The 13,591-nt window shown below is 38.3% G+C and overlaps 1 protein-coding gene across 1 annotated transcript; it reads left to right on the top strand.

Annotated features, from left to right (window-relative positions):
* The first annotated feature begins 1,430 nt into the window (after positions 1 to 1,430).
* Positions 1,431 to 10,351, top strand: Tim9a (translocase of inner membrane 9). The gene is made up of 3 exons (XM_071684012.1): positions 1,431 to 1,561; positions 7,586 to 7,790; positions 9,641 to 10,351. The coding sequence occupies exons 2-3, from the start codon at positions 7,593 to 7,595 to the stop codon at positions 9,740 to 9,742; spliced, it is 300 nt and encodes a 99-aa protein (XP_071540113.1). The 5' UTR covers positions 1,431 to 1,561; positions 7,586 to 7,592; the 3' UTR covers positions 9,743 to 10,351.
* Positions 10,352 to 13,591: the final 3,240 nt, after the last annotated feature.

Below are 13,591 nucleotides of genomic sequence, written 5' to 3' on the forward strand. Positions count from 1 at the left end.
GTGATTTACACTATAAACTAATGAAACAACATGTCGGATTCATCACGTTCCTAACACACTGACATACGTTTATGATAGTAAAATTTTCTGTCTACGAAAGCACATCACTTTGCTACACAGTACAAAACTCCAATGATATATCTACCAGCTGCTCTATGTTATCAAATATCAAAAATCTATTTTCATGCAAAAATGGTTGCTCAACTCGTATCTCTGCAGCAGCTGTATTCAGGTCTATGAGAATTTGTTTAAAGTTAGTTATTAAATACTACATTTAGACGAATCAAAAAAATTGTTCTCTAAGAAACAATGTACCCTTACAAATCAGTCTTGTTTTGGACTTCATTATTATTTTGCATTCATAATTCGCTACCACTCCCCTTACCCATACACACCTTGACCGACTCCTAGATACATTCCTGCACAGGAAATAGGTAGAGAAACTGTCCAGGCAGGGTTAAGGAAACACTTCTTCGATGATGAGAAAATCGCCTTTGTGAAAAGGATCAAAGGATGCACGTCAGAGGAGCCATCTCGAGATGGGTTGGGTCACCATCATGTACCATAGGGCACGGTCGTGGAACCATTGCTTCATCACGGAGGCCCTGACTTTTGCGTTAGAGCATGCTTATGGGTGCATAGAAGTTGGTCATTAGGTGCATTTCATTCTAAGATTTAGACTTGAATATGAGGATGTCTCATAGGCCATATAATTGCCGGTTATGGATAAGAAGTACTTGCTCAGGATGGTAAGCCAATCACCCTAGAGGAAGTTAAGGAAGAAGTTACTTTAAAAAAAAAAAAAAAAGACTAGCTGCCAAGCAGTGTGTCAGGACAGATATTCAGAATTTCGCTCCTGATTTTGTATAAGATGCACGTCAGACCGCATATGAAATTTATGCATACAAGCCTAGAAATCAGTGTTTAGAACGGGTTCAGACAGGAACATTATGTCAATCTAGACAGGCTGCGGAGTCTTGACAGAGGACAGAGGGCGAGAGGATGTGAACTGAATGAGACTTTCAGAATCATCAAGGAGTTAAGAATGTCACTAAAGATGTTTTGTTTGTCAGGTAGAGTAGCATATCTCAAAGGGCATGATTTCAAAGTCTCTTAGAAATAGGTTAGCTTTGAAGATATAAAAGATATAGTGGTTGATGCTTGGAATGAGCTCCAACTGTGGATCATTTCTAACATTGGGGCTTAAGAGGATATAGTTTTCAAGAAAACCTTGACTAATTTCATCTATCAGCCAAGTATTAAGAAAAATGTATGAACGCATTTCATTCTCAAACTAGAAATATCTACGGATTAATAACATCGAGAATATGTATATGAAAAAATAGTGCACTGGCGAAAACATTTCAATAAATTTATCAGCGTTCATATTTTGCAGAAATGTGAGATTATTTAATGTATTAAGAGGCAACTCCAGATGGCATAAACTCGTTTTGGATTTTCGTTTTCACAAACTGGAAGAAGACATTGTGGGAACTGAGCCTATAAACACAGTATCTAGAAGACCATGTGTTTCGTCTGCTAACAGAAAAGCTACTGTCAGGTAAGTAGTCATTCATATATATATGAGATTACCGATATATTGTTATTTTGTTTTATACAGTTGGTAAATTCAGCCATAGTAAGATGATCCCAATTTCAGGGAGATCATATTGCAGGCATATTGGTATTGGTTACATTTCGTGAGAATGGCACAAACTCAAAACGAATATTAAAGAACTGAACACAATGGGTTAGTACCGGTTGGCCGACACTTCAGCCCCTTATACTTACCAACACTTCACACCAACACTTCACACTTTGACCCCTTATACTTACCAACAAAACACTTTGGCCTCTTGCCAACACTTCGTCACCTTATACTTACCGACACGGGCCTTTACCGTCATTTCCACCCCTAATATTAATAGACCTATCACTAATATTTACCTATACTTCGGCCGTTGTCAACCAACACTGTTATTATGTTGACATAATAAAGAAATATGTTTTTAGATATTATGAAATCGCTCTGTTTTGTATCTACATCAATTGTATTTTTGTATTCTTATTATTATTCTTTACCTTGAGTCATCAGTCATTTGAATGTATTATGTGTATCACATTGAATATAAGTATTTTTTGTATACTTTATGTGCTGTCCTTGGTAAAATGTTGATATTTATATTACAATATATATATTTTACCAAAATAAACTCAAACCAGGAGGCTTTGCTTCCAGTATCTGTGGATAGGTAAGCAAATGAGACTTTTCTTCATCAGTTCCTAGTGCTGCCTCATCACAAAAACAATAGACAATTATGAAAGAAAAAAGAAAAGTTTGGGTTTTTAATGTGAGCAGTGTTTCTACTCTCTTTTGAAGAAATCACTCATCTGGCATATTTCAGCCAGTCAACTAAAGATTTTAAATATACACTGTGCTAGTAACAAGCTCAGTGTTTATATATATATATATATATATATATATATATATATATATATATATATATATATATATATATATATTTCATTTTTCTTGCTTTGTTGCTGTCTCCTGCATTTGCGAGGTAGCGCAAGGAAACAGACGAAAGAAATGGCCCAACCCACCCCCATACACATGTATATACATACGTCCACACACGCAAATATACATACCTACACAGCTTTCCATGGTTTACCCCAGACGCTTCACATGCCCTGATTCAATCCACTGACAGCACGTCAACCCCGGTATACCACATCGATCCAATTCACTCTATTCTTTGCCCTCCTTTCACCCTCCAGCATGTTCAGGCCCCGATCACACAAAATCTTTTTCACTCCATCTTTCCACCTCCAGTTTGGTCTCCCACTTCTCCTCGTTCCCTCCACCTCCGACACATATATCCTCTTGGTCAATCTTTCCTCACTCATTCTCTCCATGTGCCCAAACCATTTCAAAACACCCTCTTCTGCTCTCTCAACCACGCTCTTTTTATTTCCACACATCTCTCTTACCCTTACGTTACTTACTCGATCAAACCACCTCACACCACACATTGTCCTCAAACATCTCATTTCCAGCACATCCACCCTCCTGCGCACAGCTCTATCCATAGCCCACGCCTCGCAACCATACAACATTGTTGGAACCACTATTCCTTCAAACATACCCATTTTTGCTCTCCGAGATAATGTTCTCGACTTCCACACATTCTTCAAGGCTCCCAGGATTTTCGCCCCCTCCCCCACCCTATGATTCACTTCCGCTTCCATGGTTCCATCCACTGCCAGATCCACTCCCAGATATCTAAAACACTTTACTTCCTCCAGTTTTTCTCCATTCAAACTTACTTCCCAATTGACTTGACCCTCAACCCAACTGTACCTAATAACCTTGCTCTTATTCGCATTTACTCTTAACTTTCTTCTTTCACACACTTAACCAAACTCAGTCACCAGCTTCTGCAGTTTCTCACATGAATCAGCCACCAGTGCTGTATCATCAGCGAACAACAACTGATTCACTTCCCAAGCTCTCTCATCCACAACAGACTTCATACTTGCCCCTCTTTCCAAAACTCTTGCATTCACCTCCCTAACAACCCCATCCATAAACAAATTAAACAACCATGGAGACATCACACACCCCTGCCGGAAACCTACATTCACTGAGAACCAATCACTTTCCTCTCTTCCTACACGTACACATGCCTTACATCCTCGATAAAAACTTTTCACTGCTTCTAACAACTTGCCTCCCACACCATATATTCTTAATACCTTCCACAGAGCATCTCTATCAACTCTATCATATGCCTTCTCCAGATCCATAAATGCTACATACAAATCCATTTGCTTTTCTAAGTATTTCTCACATACATTCTTCAAAGCAAACACCTGATCCACACATCCTCTACCACTTCTGAAACCACACTGCTCTTCCCCAATCTGATGCTCTGTACATGCCTTCACCCTCTCAATCAATACCCTCCCATATAATTTACCAGGAATACTCAACAAACTTATACCTCTGAAATTTGAGCACTCACTCTTATCCCCTTTGCCTTTGTACAATGGCACTATGCACGCATTTCGCCAATCCTCAGGCACCTCACCATGAGTCATACATACATTAAATAACCTCACCAACCAGTCAACAGTACAGTCACCCCCTTTTTTAATAAATTCCACTGCAATACCATCCAAACCTGCTGCCTTGCCGGCTTACATCTTCCGCAAAGCTTTTACTACCTCTTCTCTGTTTACCAAATCATTTTCCCTAACCCTATATATATATATATATATATATATATATATATATATATATATATATTGTATTGACTGGAGTAATGCCATCTCAGTTATTAACTATAACTATTACCATGAGAAATATCACTGAATCTTCTATTATTAAATACACAAAGAATTATAATCTTAATATTAGTGATGGTCTGTACAAATTGGATAACTTCATTGTTGATAAAATTTGTAAAATAAGTTTATGAATGCTCCTTATCTCTCTTGGACAATCGTATGTTTACCAAATGGCATCCTAGCTTCGTCTCTTCATTGTATATGAACTGACTGTTATATTTCTCTCTTGTGTCTCCCCTGATGATGTGATTATTACACGAAAGTGCACTTGGGAACTTATCGTGTTTCATTTTGCCCGTGGACTCATAGGAATATCTTGATCACGTGCAAAATTGTGATCATTTCCAATATATATATATATATATATATATATATATATATATATATATATATATATATATATATATATTATCCTTAGGGATAGGGGAGAAAGGATACTTCCCACATATTCTCTTATGTCGTAGAAGATGTCTAAAAGGGGATGGAGCTGGAAAACCTCACCCTCCTGTTTTTACTTTTCCAAAAGACGGAACAGAGAAGGGGGCCAAGTGACAATATTCCCTGTAAGGCCCAGTCCTTTGTTCTTAATGCTACCTCACTTACACGGGAAATGGCAAATATGTATGAATGGAGGGGGTGACTGTGTTGTTTATTGGTTGGTAAGATATTCAATGTATGTATGGATCATGGTGAAGTGCCTGAGGATTGGCAGAATGTATGCTTGGTGCCACTGTACTAAGGCAAAGGGGATAAAGGTGAGTGTTCAAATTACAGGGGCATAAGTTTGTTGAGTATTCCTGGGAAATTATATGGGAGGGTATTGATTGAGAGGGTAAAGGCATATACAAAGCATCAGATTGGGGAGGAGCAGTGTGGTTTCAGGAGTGGGAGAGGATGTGTGGATTAGGTGTTTACTTTGAAGAATGTATGGGAGAAATACTTAGAAAAACAGATAGATTTGTATGTAGCATTTATGGATCTGGAGAAGGCATATGATAGGGTGGATAGAGATGCTTTGTGGAAGATATTAAGAGTATATGGTGTGAGAGGTAAGTTGCTAGAAGCAGTGAAAAGTTTTTACCAAGGATGTAAGGCATTTGTACGAGTGGGAAGAGAGGAAAGTGATTGGTTCCCAGTGAATATTGGTGTGGCAGGGGTGTGTGATGTCTCCATGGTTGTTTTAATTTGTTTATGGATGGGGTGGTTATGGAGGTGAATGCAAGAGTTTTTGAGAGAGGGTCAAGTATTCAGTCTGTTGTGTATGTGAGAGGGCTTGGGAAGTGAATCAGTTCTTGTTCGCTGATGACACAGCGCTGGTGGCTGATTCGGATGAGAAACTGCAGAAGTTGGTGACTGAGTTTGGTGAAGTATGTGAAAGAAGAAAGTTGAGAGTGAATATGAATAAGAGCAAGGTTATTAGGTTCAGTAGGGTTGAGGGACAAATTAATTGGGAAGTAAGTTTTAATGGAGAAAAACAGGAGGAAGTGAAGTGTTTTAGATATCTGGGAGTGGACTTAGCAGCGAATGGAACTACGGAAGCAGAAGTGAGTCACAGGGTTGGGGATGGAGCGAAGGTTCTGGGAGCGCTGAAGAATGTGTTGATAGTGAGAGTGTTGTCTCAGAGAGCAAAAATGGGTATGTTTGAAGGAATAGTGGTTCCAACAATGTTATATGGTTGCGAGGCATGGCCTATAGATAGGGTTGTGTGGGGGAGTGTGGATGTGTTGGAAATGAAATGTTTGAGGACAGTATGTGGTTTAAGGTGGTTTGATCAAGTAAGTAATGAAAGGGTAAGGGAGATGTGTGGGGATAAAAAGAGTGGTTGAGAGAGCAGAAGAGCGTTTTGAAATAGTTTGGACACATGGAGAGAATAAGTGAGGAAAGATTGACAAAGAGAATATGTGTGTCAGAGGTGGAGGGCAGAAGGAGAAGTGGGAGACATAATTAGAGGTGGAAAGATGGAGTGAAAAAGATTTTGAGTGATCGGGGCCTGAACATGCGGGAGGGTGAAAGGTGTGCAAGGAATAGAGTGAATTGGAACGATGTGGTATACCGGGGTTGAAGTGCTGTCAATGGGTTGAATCAGGGCATGTGAAGTGTCTGGGGTAAACCATGGAAAGTTCTGTGGGGCCTGGATGTGGAAGGGGAGTTGTGGTTTCAGTGCATTATACATAACAGCTAGAGACAGAGTGTGAATGAATGTGGCCTTTGTTGTCTTTTCCTAGCGCTACCTCGTGCACATACTGGGGGAGGGGGTTGTTATTTCATGTGTGGCGGGGTGGTGATGGGAATTAAGGTCAGACAGTATGAATTATGTACATGTGTATATATGTATATGTCTGTGTGTGTGTGTATATATATATATATATATATATATATATATATATATATATGTTGAAATGTATAGGTATGTATATGTGCGTGTGTGGACGTGTATATATATACATGTGTATATGGGTGGGTTGGGCCATTCTTTCGTCTGTTTCCTTGCGCTACCTCGCTAACGCGGGAGACAGCGACAAAGCAAAATAAATATAAATAAATATATGTGTATATGAGTGGATGGGCCATTCTTCATCTGTTTCCTGGTGCTGCCTTGCCTAGGTTAGGTACCCATTTTGTCCATCAATTCGTAGGGGACGATGAACAGGTGGGTTGATTGTAGACTGACTGTTGCAATCAGGATTTGGACCTATGGGTTTGACTTTGGGTGCCTTGTGAATGCCTTATGGTCAGTAACACTGATTGCTGCACCATGGAGGTCCATATATCATTTTGTTTTTGATTATCTGATTGGAAATATTTTGGGTCCTTCGGCTTGGCATGTACAGATGAGCCAGAAATATGCTATGATGCTAGTTACAGTACTTGATATGCATATTTTTGAAAACGAGGGTAAATGTTTGTCATATAGTAGGATCATGTAGAACATATAAAACATAAAACAGGAAAAAATCATGATAAAAGAAATGCCAGTTATATGCAATGAGGCCAGTTACATACCACTGTCATACATTATACACATAATGCATATGAAAATCCCAAGAGGATAAGATTATATTATTTGATTTTATAGTAAATGCATATGAAAACCAGAAAACTAATAGATATCTAGATATGGGGAACTTGTCCAGGCTGTTGAAGTGTTTACCACAGTAGCCAGTCTCAGGAACATTCCATATTTTGGGTTGCTGGGTTTAGAATCATTTACATATGTAGCTTTTTCTTTCAGGATCAGCATGGCAAATTTGGACTTATCAGGAGTGAGTGAACAAATCCAGGCTGAAGTACAAATCAAACAGTTTCGTGATTTTCTCATACAATATAACAAACTTAGTGAAAGTTGTTTTAATGACTGTGTTTGGGACTTCACATCTCGAAGTATTCGTTCAAATGAGGAGAACTGTGTTCAGAATTGTGTTGAAAAATATACAAAGGTAAGAGTATGTATAATTTTGTATTTTTATCACTCATGAAGAATGAATGAAATCATGTTTTATTTCATTTGAATAAGTTGTCAGCTTTAAGGAATTACCCTGAAGTCATAGTTTCATGAGGTGCTCGATTTCCTCTTGTTATAGATAATTTAATGCGTAACATTTTGGAAATTGATATCTAGACACCTTTATGAATCCTTTCAGACTACCTTGTTATGTTCCAGTTTTACAGCTCCAAATCTGTATTTTCTATTTTTCAGTTTTGTATTTTAAATTCCATGGTAGTTTTCTTCATTAATATTCACAATCATTCAAAATGATAGGAGAACTGTGACTTGCTGACACATTACCAGTAATAACAAAAAGCAGTTCTTCATTAACTTGTGTCTCCCTTTGTTTCTTGTGTAGAAACCTTTATTTGCAATTTCATTACCTGTAAAAAGGGCAGTATTTTTTTTTTTGAGTGGCTGACATGCCTTGGGCAAAACAATCATGGCCATCTTGCATGAAAGGAATATAGGGTACAAAAAAGAATATACTTTTTTATTATTACCCCAGAACCAATTTCTATGAAAGAGTCTTGGTGTTACCTAGAACCTTATAGAGGCTTCTGCTGCTCAGGATTGCACTACTTTCAGAAACATACAATTGTAGACTCCTTTGGAGACTGTACTCCCAATGATGCACCCTTGAAAGAAGTGACATTTTTCTTACAGTTTAAACTCAAGCAGGCAAAATCTGGTAATGCCAAGAAAAAGAATGAAAAAATTAATCAAGAGTCACTTAGGTGTTTGTAGATTTGACTTAAAGTTTGTAAGGTTATCGGAAGAGGGAGAGATGAAATAAGGAAGAGAGTTCCATATCTCTGCTGTTTGAGGGGAGGTGATATCATTAGCAACAATCCTTGTTTGGGTGGTTTCCCCTTAGAAACTAAAGGAAGCAGCAGCCAGGTGTGTGTTATGGGTCTAATCCATGGTTTGAGGGACACATTCAAATAACCATGAATGTCAAGGGCAGCAATATACTGCACAATTAAGTAGAAAAGGTAACCACACACTGAGAGTCAGACAGACAGATCAAATAGATACCCAGTAGCTGTTGAAGGAAATGATAAAAATGTTTTATTGATCTTAATAAGAAAGTGAAATTATGAATGACAGCTAACTGATAAACATGCCACAATAGTACAGGGTAAAACTGACTTTTACTCGGGTCATTGACCTTTTTTTTTTCTTTTCTTCTTACTTTTTCAGTAAAAGGAGGAGAAAGGGGGCCCAGAGAATATTTCCCCTCAAGGCTCAGTCCTCTGTCCTTAAGGCTACCTTGCAAATGCGGGAAATGGCGAATATGTATGAAAAAAATATTATTTATCTTTTATTATACTTAATCACTGTTTCCCACGTCAGCAAGTTAGCATCAGAAAACAGATTAAGAATGGCCCATCCACTCATATACACAAATATATACATAAATGCCCATACATGCACATATACATATCAACATATACATATGCATACAAAGACATACATATACACACACATGTACATATTAATACTTGCTTGCCTTCATCCATTTCTAGCGCTACCGTGCTCCACAGGAAACAGCATCACTACCCCCTGCTTCAGCGAGGTAGCACCAGGAAAACAGACAAAAAAGTCCACTTTCGTTCACACTCAGTCTCTAGCTTTCATGTGTAATGCACCGAAACCACAGCTCCCTATCCACATCCAATATATTGCACAATAAAGTTTCTAGAGAAGTAGATTGAGCATTTTATGTGATATCAAGTTTTTTATCAAATGATTTCTGTTCTCATTCTGAAAAGTAATGTTCTGTTCTCATTCTGAAAGGTAACGCAGCGTATCTCGGAGAGGTTTCAAGAACTGCAGATGCTAGTGAATGAGAATGCTTCAGCAGCTGCACAGAAACTTGGGAAGATTCCTGGTGTGTAAAAATAGTAGTTTTATAGTTGATGATAATGCTGTTTTGATTATTTTGTATGCGTAGTGGTATTGTTTTTTACTCATAATATGTAAAGTTTTAGAAATAATGTTTCTGGTAGATGTGGGAACCCATACAGTTGCAAATGCTAAATAATGCCATTTTATCATGTTGCTTTGAAGAAAGTTGGTTTTCTTTTCAATTTGTTGTAGTTAGAATATCTTGTAACATATAGTTGATGAAAAACATGATCTGTTGCATTGAATTATCTGATGAAGTGGTTTGTTCAGGTGCATTGATATCTGGGCAGTAAAAGAAGTCAGGTGTTTGGGCAGGTAATTTCATTTATTGTATGACAAAAGTGGATTTATTGAGTAGTGCGGATATAGAAATAAAATTAATGGGAGTATGTGGAAAAGTAATGCATATGGTAAATTTTAAGGACGTTGGCATTCAGGAAATAACTATTGTTAAAGTTGTACAGGTTGTTAGATTTATACAGTATATAAGTACACAAGAACTCAGTCATGGAATCCATTTCTCATGATTTGCAGAGGAATGACTATGATCAAAAGTATTAATGAGTTCCATTTTCATTGAATAAATATGGTGATAATGTAGCAGTTGTTTCAAATCTTGGTTGAAAAAATTTCATTTTTCAAATTGGTGTCCCTGAATATCATTAAAGTCATTATTTACCTCAATGTAATGACTTAATTTAGTTCTCTTAATTTACTTATCCTTGAGAAAGATTCATAACTTCATCTTACAACCTAGGACCCCTTTTTACGGGGCTCCTGCAGCTTTCAAGTTGCACTCCACATAAGAGTGAGGAAATGATTCACTCCACACAGGAGCAAGGAAATGATTGTCTCCCATAGGGTGGAAAGATCCATGGTGAGGATTACTCCATTCCATTATATGTTGCCAGTTATGCAGCATTCCTGAAGATGACTTCTTGTTCAGGGTGTAACAACTTGCAAGGGTGTCAGCTAACACCAATCATTTCATATTATTGTACAGTTCAACTCCAGAAGCCCCTCCACAAAATGGTCCTGGGGCTATAAACCCAGGACCCCTTTGTCCACGAGTCCCTGTAGCTTCAAGGATGTGTTTCCCTCAGTAGCAGGGACGGGACAAGATGGACTGTGGAAGTGAGAAGTTCTTTGGCGAGACTGTACTCTCTTCATCAACTGATGATGATACTCCCCTGCCAAAGGTGACCTCACAGTCACTTTAAACTCATGCAGGTTGAGTCCAATAACATTTATCAGGACAATGATTGGCTGCCTAGCAACCACAAATAATCAGCTCTTTAATACTAAAACAAAGATTGTCTCAATACAATCCCAGCTGAGTATGCTTGACACTCACTGTTTTGCAATCCATTCTACCCATACCACTACATAACTAACCACCAACCCCTCACACAGCTGAGCAACCTCTACTTGCAGCTTTTCTCACTTCTGGCAAACATAAGACTACACGCATACACACTGAAATGACCCAACAAACATTAAACAACTGCCCTCCCAACACAGTCTTAAACATCACCCCAATAAGACAATTCATGCATACATTCCCCAAACAAACATGAGTCACACTTTCCATACATTATTAAAGACACTAGTTCAACATATTTCAGAACCCTTCATGCTTTGACAGCAAGTTATAATTTGATGGTTGCCTTCATGGACCTGTCCTGTAAGTTCTCACACTTAATGCTATGGCGTGACTCATAAAGTCTCAACATTGTGCTCTTTGGGAAATGTTATCTGCTTGTTTCAAATCGGATGCACGACTCTCCCACTTGTTGCTGTGTAGATTGATGTTTGTTTCAGGAAACAAATATGATACATGCTCATTGCATATGAAATGTTTCTTTTTTTCTGGCTGAGAAAGAAAGAAATGTCTCAAAGTTCCCACAAGTGTTTTGAACAGACTGAAGCAGCTCCACTTCCCAAGAAGTGGCAGTGTGTTGATTTGCTTAGCGTGTCCACATGATAACAATCCTACTGTTTGATTGGTGCTCAGCTGAGGAGGTATTAGTTGTATCAGGCTTACAACAAAGTGCAGAGTATCACACAATTTTGTTTTCATAAGGATATGAGGGTTTTGCAGTTTCCCAATCTGTTTATCTAGTTGGGGGCTCTGGTCATGGATGAAAGTCCACATCAAGGCCAGGAATGAAATGAAGTACATAGAGGGTAATGAAAGGGAAAAAGATGAGACAAGGGATAGTATTTATGAATTTTGGAGGAAGTGAAAAACTTGTCCTTAAAAAGTGCCAGGTCATAGTTATTGAGAAAGACATGAATGGGTAGTGTTCCAAAGCTTTGAGATGTAGGTAAAGAAATGGTTATCAAAATAGCTCCCCCCTTAAGTTGTTAAAGGCCACATTGTAATTATGTGATGTAGCATCTTGCTAAGTATTGCATGTTTTAGCTGCTAGTGGTAGGGGCACACAAGCAGCCAGCTCTCAGGAGCAATAACATAAGTAATATCTATAGAAGAGTGAAAATGAACCAATGTACAACAAGCAGAGCAGGTTTTTAAGTTGGTCTGTGAGAGTCAGTCAGACCACTCCTTGAGTCAACTGTCTCAAATAAGGGTGTGGAGCAAGAACCACCTCAGATGTGAAAGAAGTTCTCCAAACAAGGATGGATCAGTCCTTTGTATAAATGGAGCAACTGTTTGGATGAAAAGAAACGTCAGTATCTAAACAGGACTAAAAGTTTAAGAAGCAGACTTGGCTATTTCCATAATGTGGGGTTTTCAACATAAGAGTGGACGTTACAGTAATACCAAGTATGTTCATCTTGTCATGAAGTGGAATTACAGAATAGTCAGAAGAGAGATTAAAGTTGTAAGGAATTTTCAATGGAGATGGGTAGAAGCTGAGTCTCACAGGCATTAAACTTTAACCAGATTTTGTATACCCCATCGAGATATCCTGTCCAAGTCTGAGTTATTAAGGAAGTTGTCAAGACTATGCAGATTGAGTTAGAGGAAGATCTGGAGGAGTGCAATGTTGAGTTGTCAGCATATGAGTGCACTTGGTTATTTTTGAAAGGAAATTTTTGATAAAAAGGAGAAAGTGTCATAAACAGGATAGAACCTTCAAGGACACCTCTGTTGGTGGAGAAAGGGGTAGAGGCTGATCCATCAACAACTGTGGTGATAGATCGGCAAAATGAGGGAGCTTTGGATATGTCAAGGGCAGCTGCATAGGATTCCTAAAAATCTTTCAGGGATGATGACCAATCATTAGAAAAACAAGAAAGAATATCACCAGTGGATCTTGCCTTATGGAAGCCATAATGATCTTCAAAGAGAAGACCAAGACTCAAGATGTCTGGGGATATGGGAGTTGAGGAGGGATTCAAAGACTTTGGTAATGGTAGACGTCAAAGCAACAAGATACGATGTACCAACGCATGCTTCCAGGAAGTTAAAGTTCTGGTTTTCAGGTAGAAACAGAACAGTCTAGCAAGCACTGGTGCATGTTTAAAGGCAAACTCTCCCATTACATGGGAATGGGTGCTACAAGGACCATAAGCCTTACTCTTTGTCCAGAGAATGTTTTTGGCAACATTTTACACATGACAGCTAGAGAATGGATGTGAACAAATGATGCCTTTTCATCTGTTGCTGGCACTATCACCAACTTGGTAAACTGTGAACAAGCATGAAATAAAATTGCATCGATTTTCATGGATAAGACACCTTTGGAAAGTGAACCATTATATAAGCAGTTTCTGTTACAACCCAGTAACCTGTGTTTTGGCACTAATTATCAGTATTTTAAAATTTGCTTTGCTTCGTCTGAAATAGTTCTTGGTAAATGTATAAATAATTTG

The sequence above is a fragment of the Panulirus ornatus genome, chromosome 37 (assembly GCF_036320965.1).
Source record: "Panulirus ornatus isolate Po-2019 chromosome 37, ASM3632096v1, whole genome shotgun sequence".
NCBI lineage: Eukaryota > Metazoa > Arthropoda > Malacostraca > Decapoda > Palinuridae > Panulirus > Panulirus ornatus.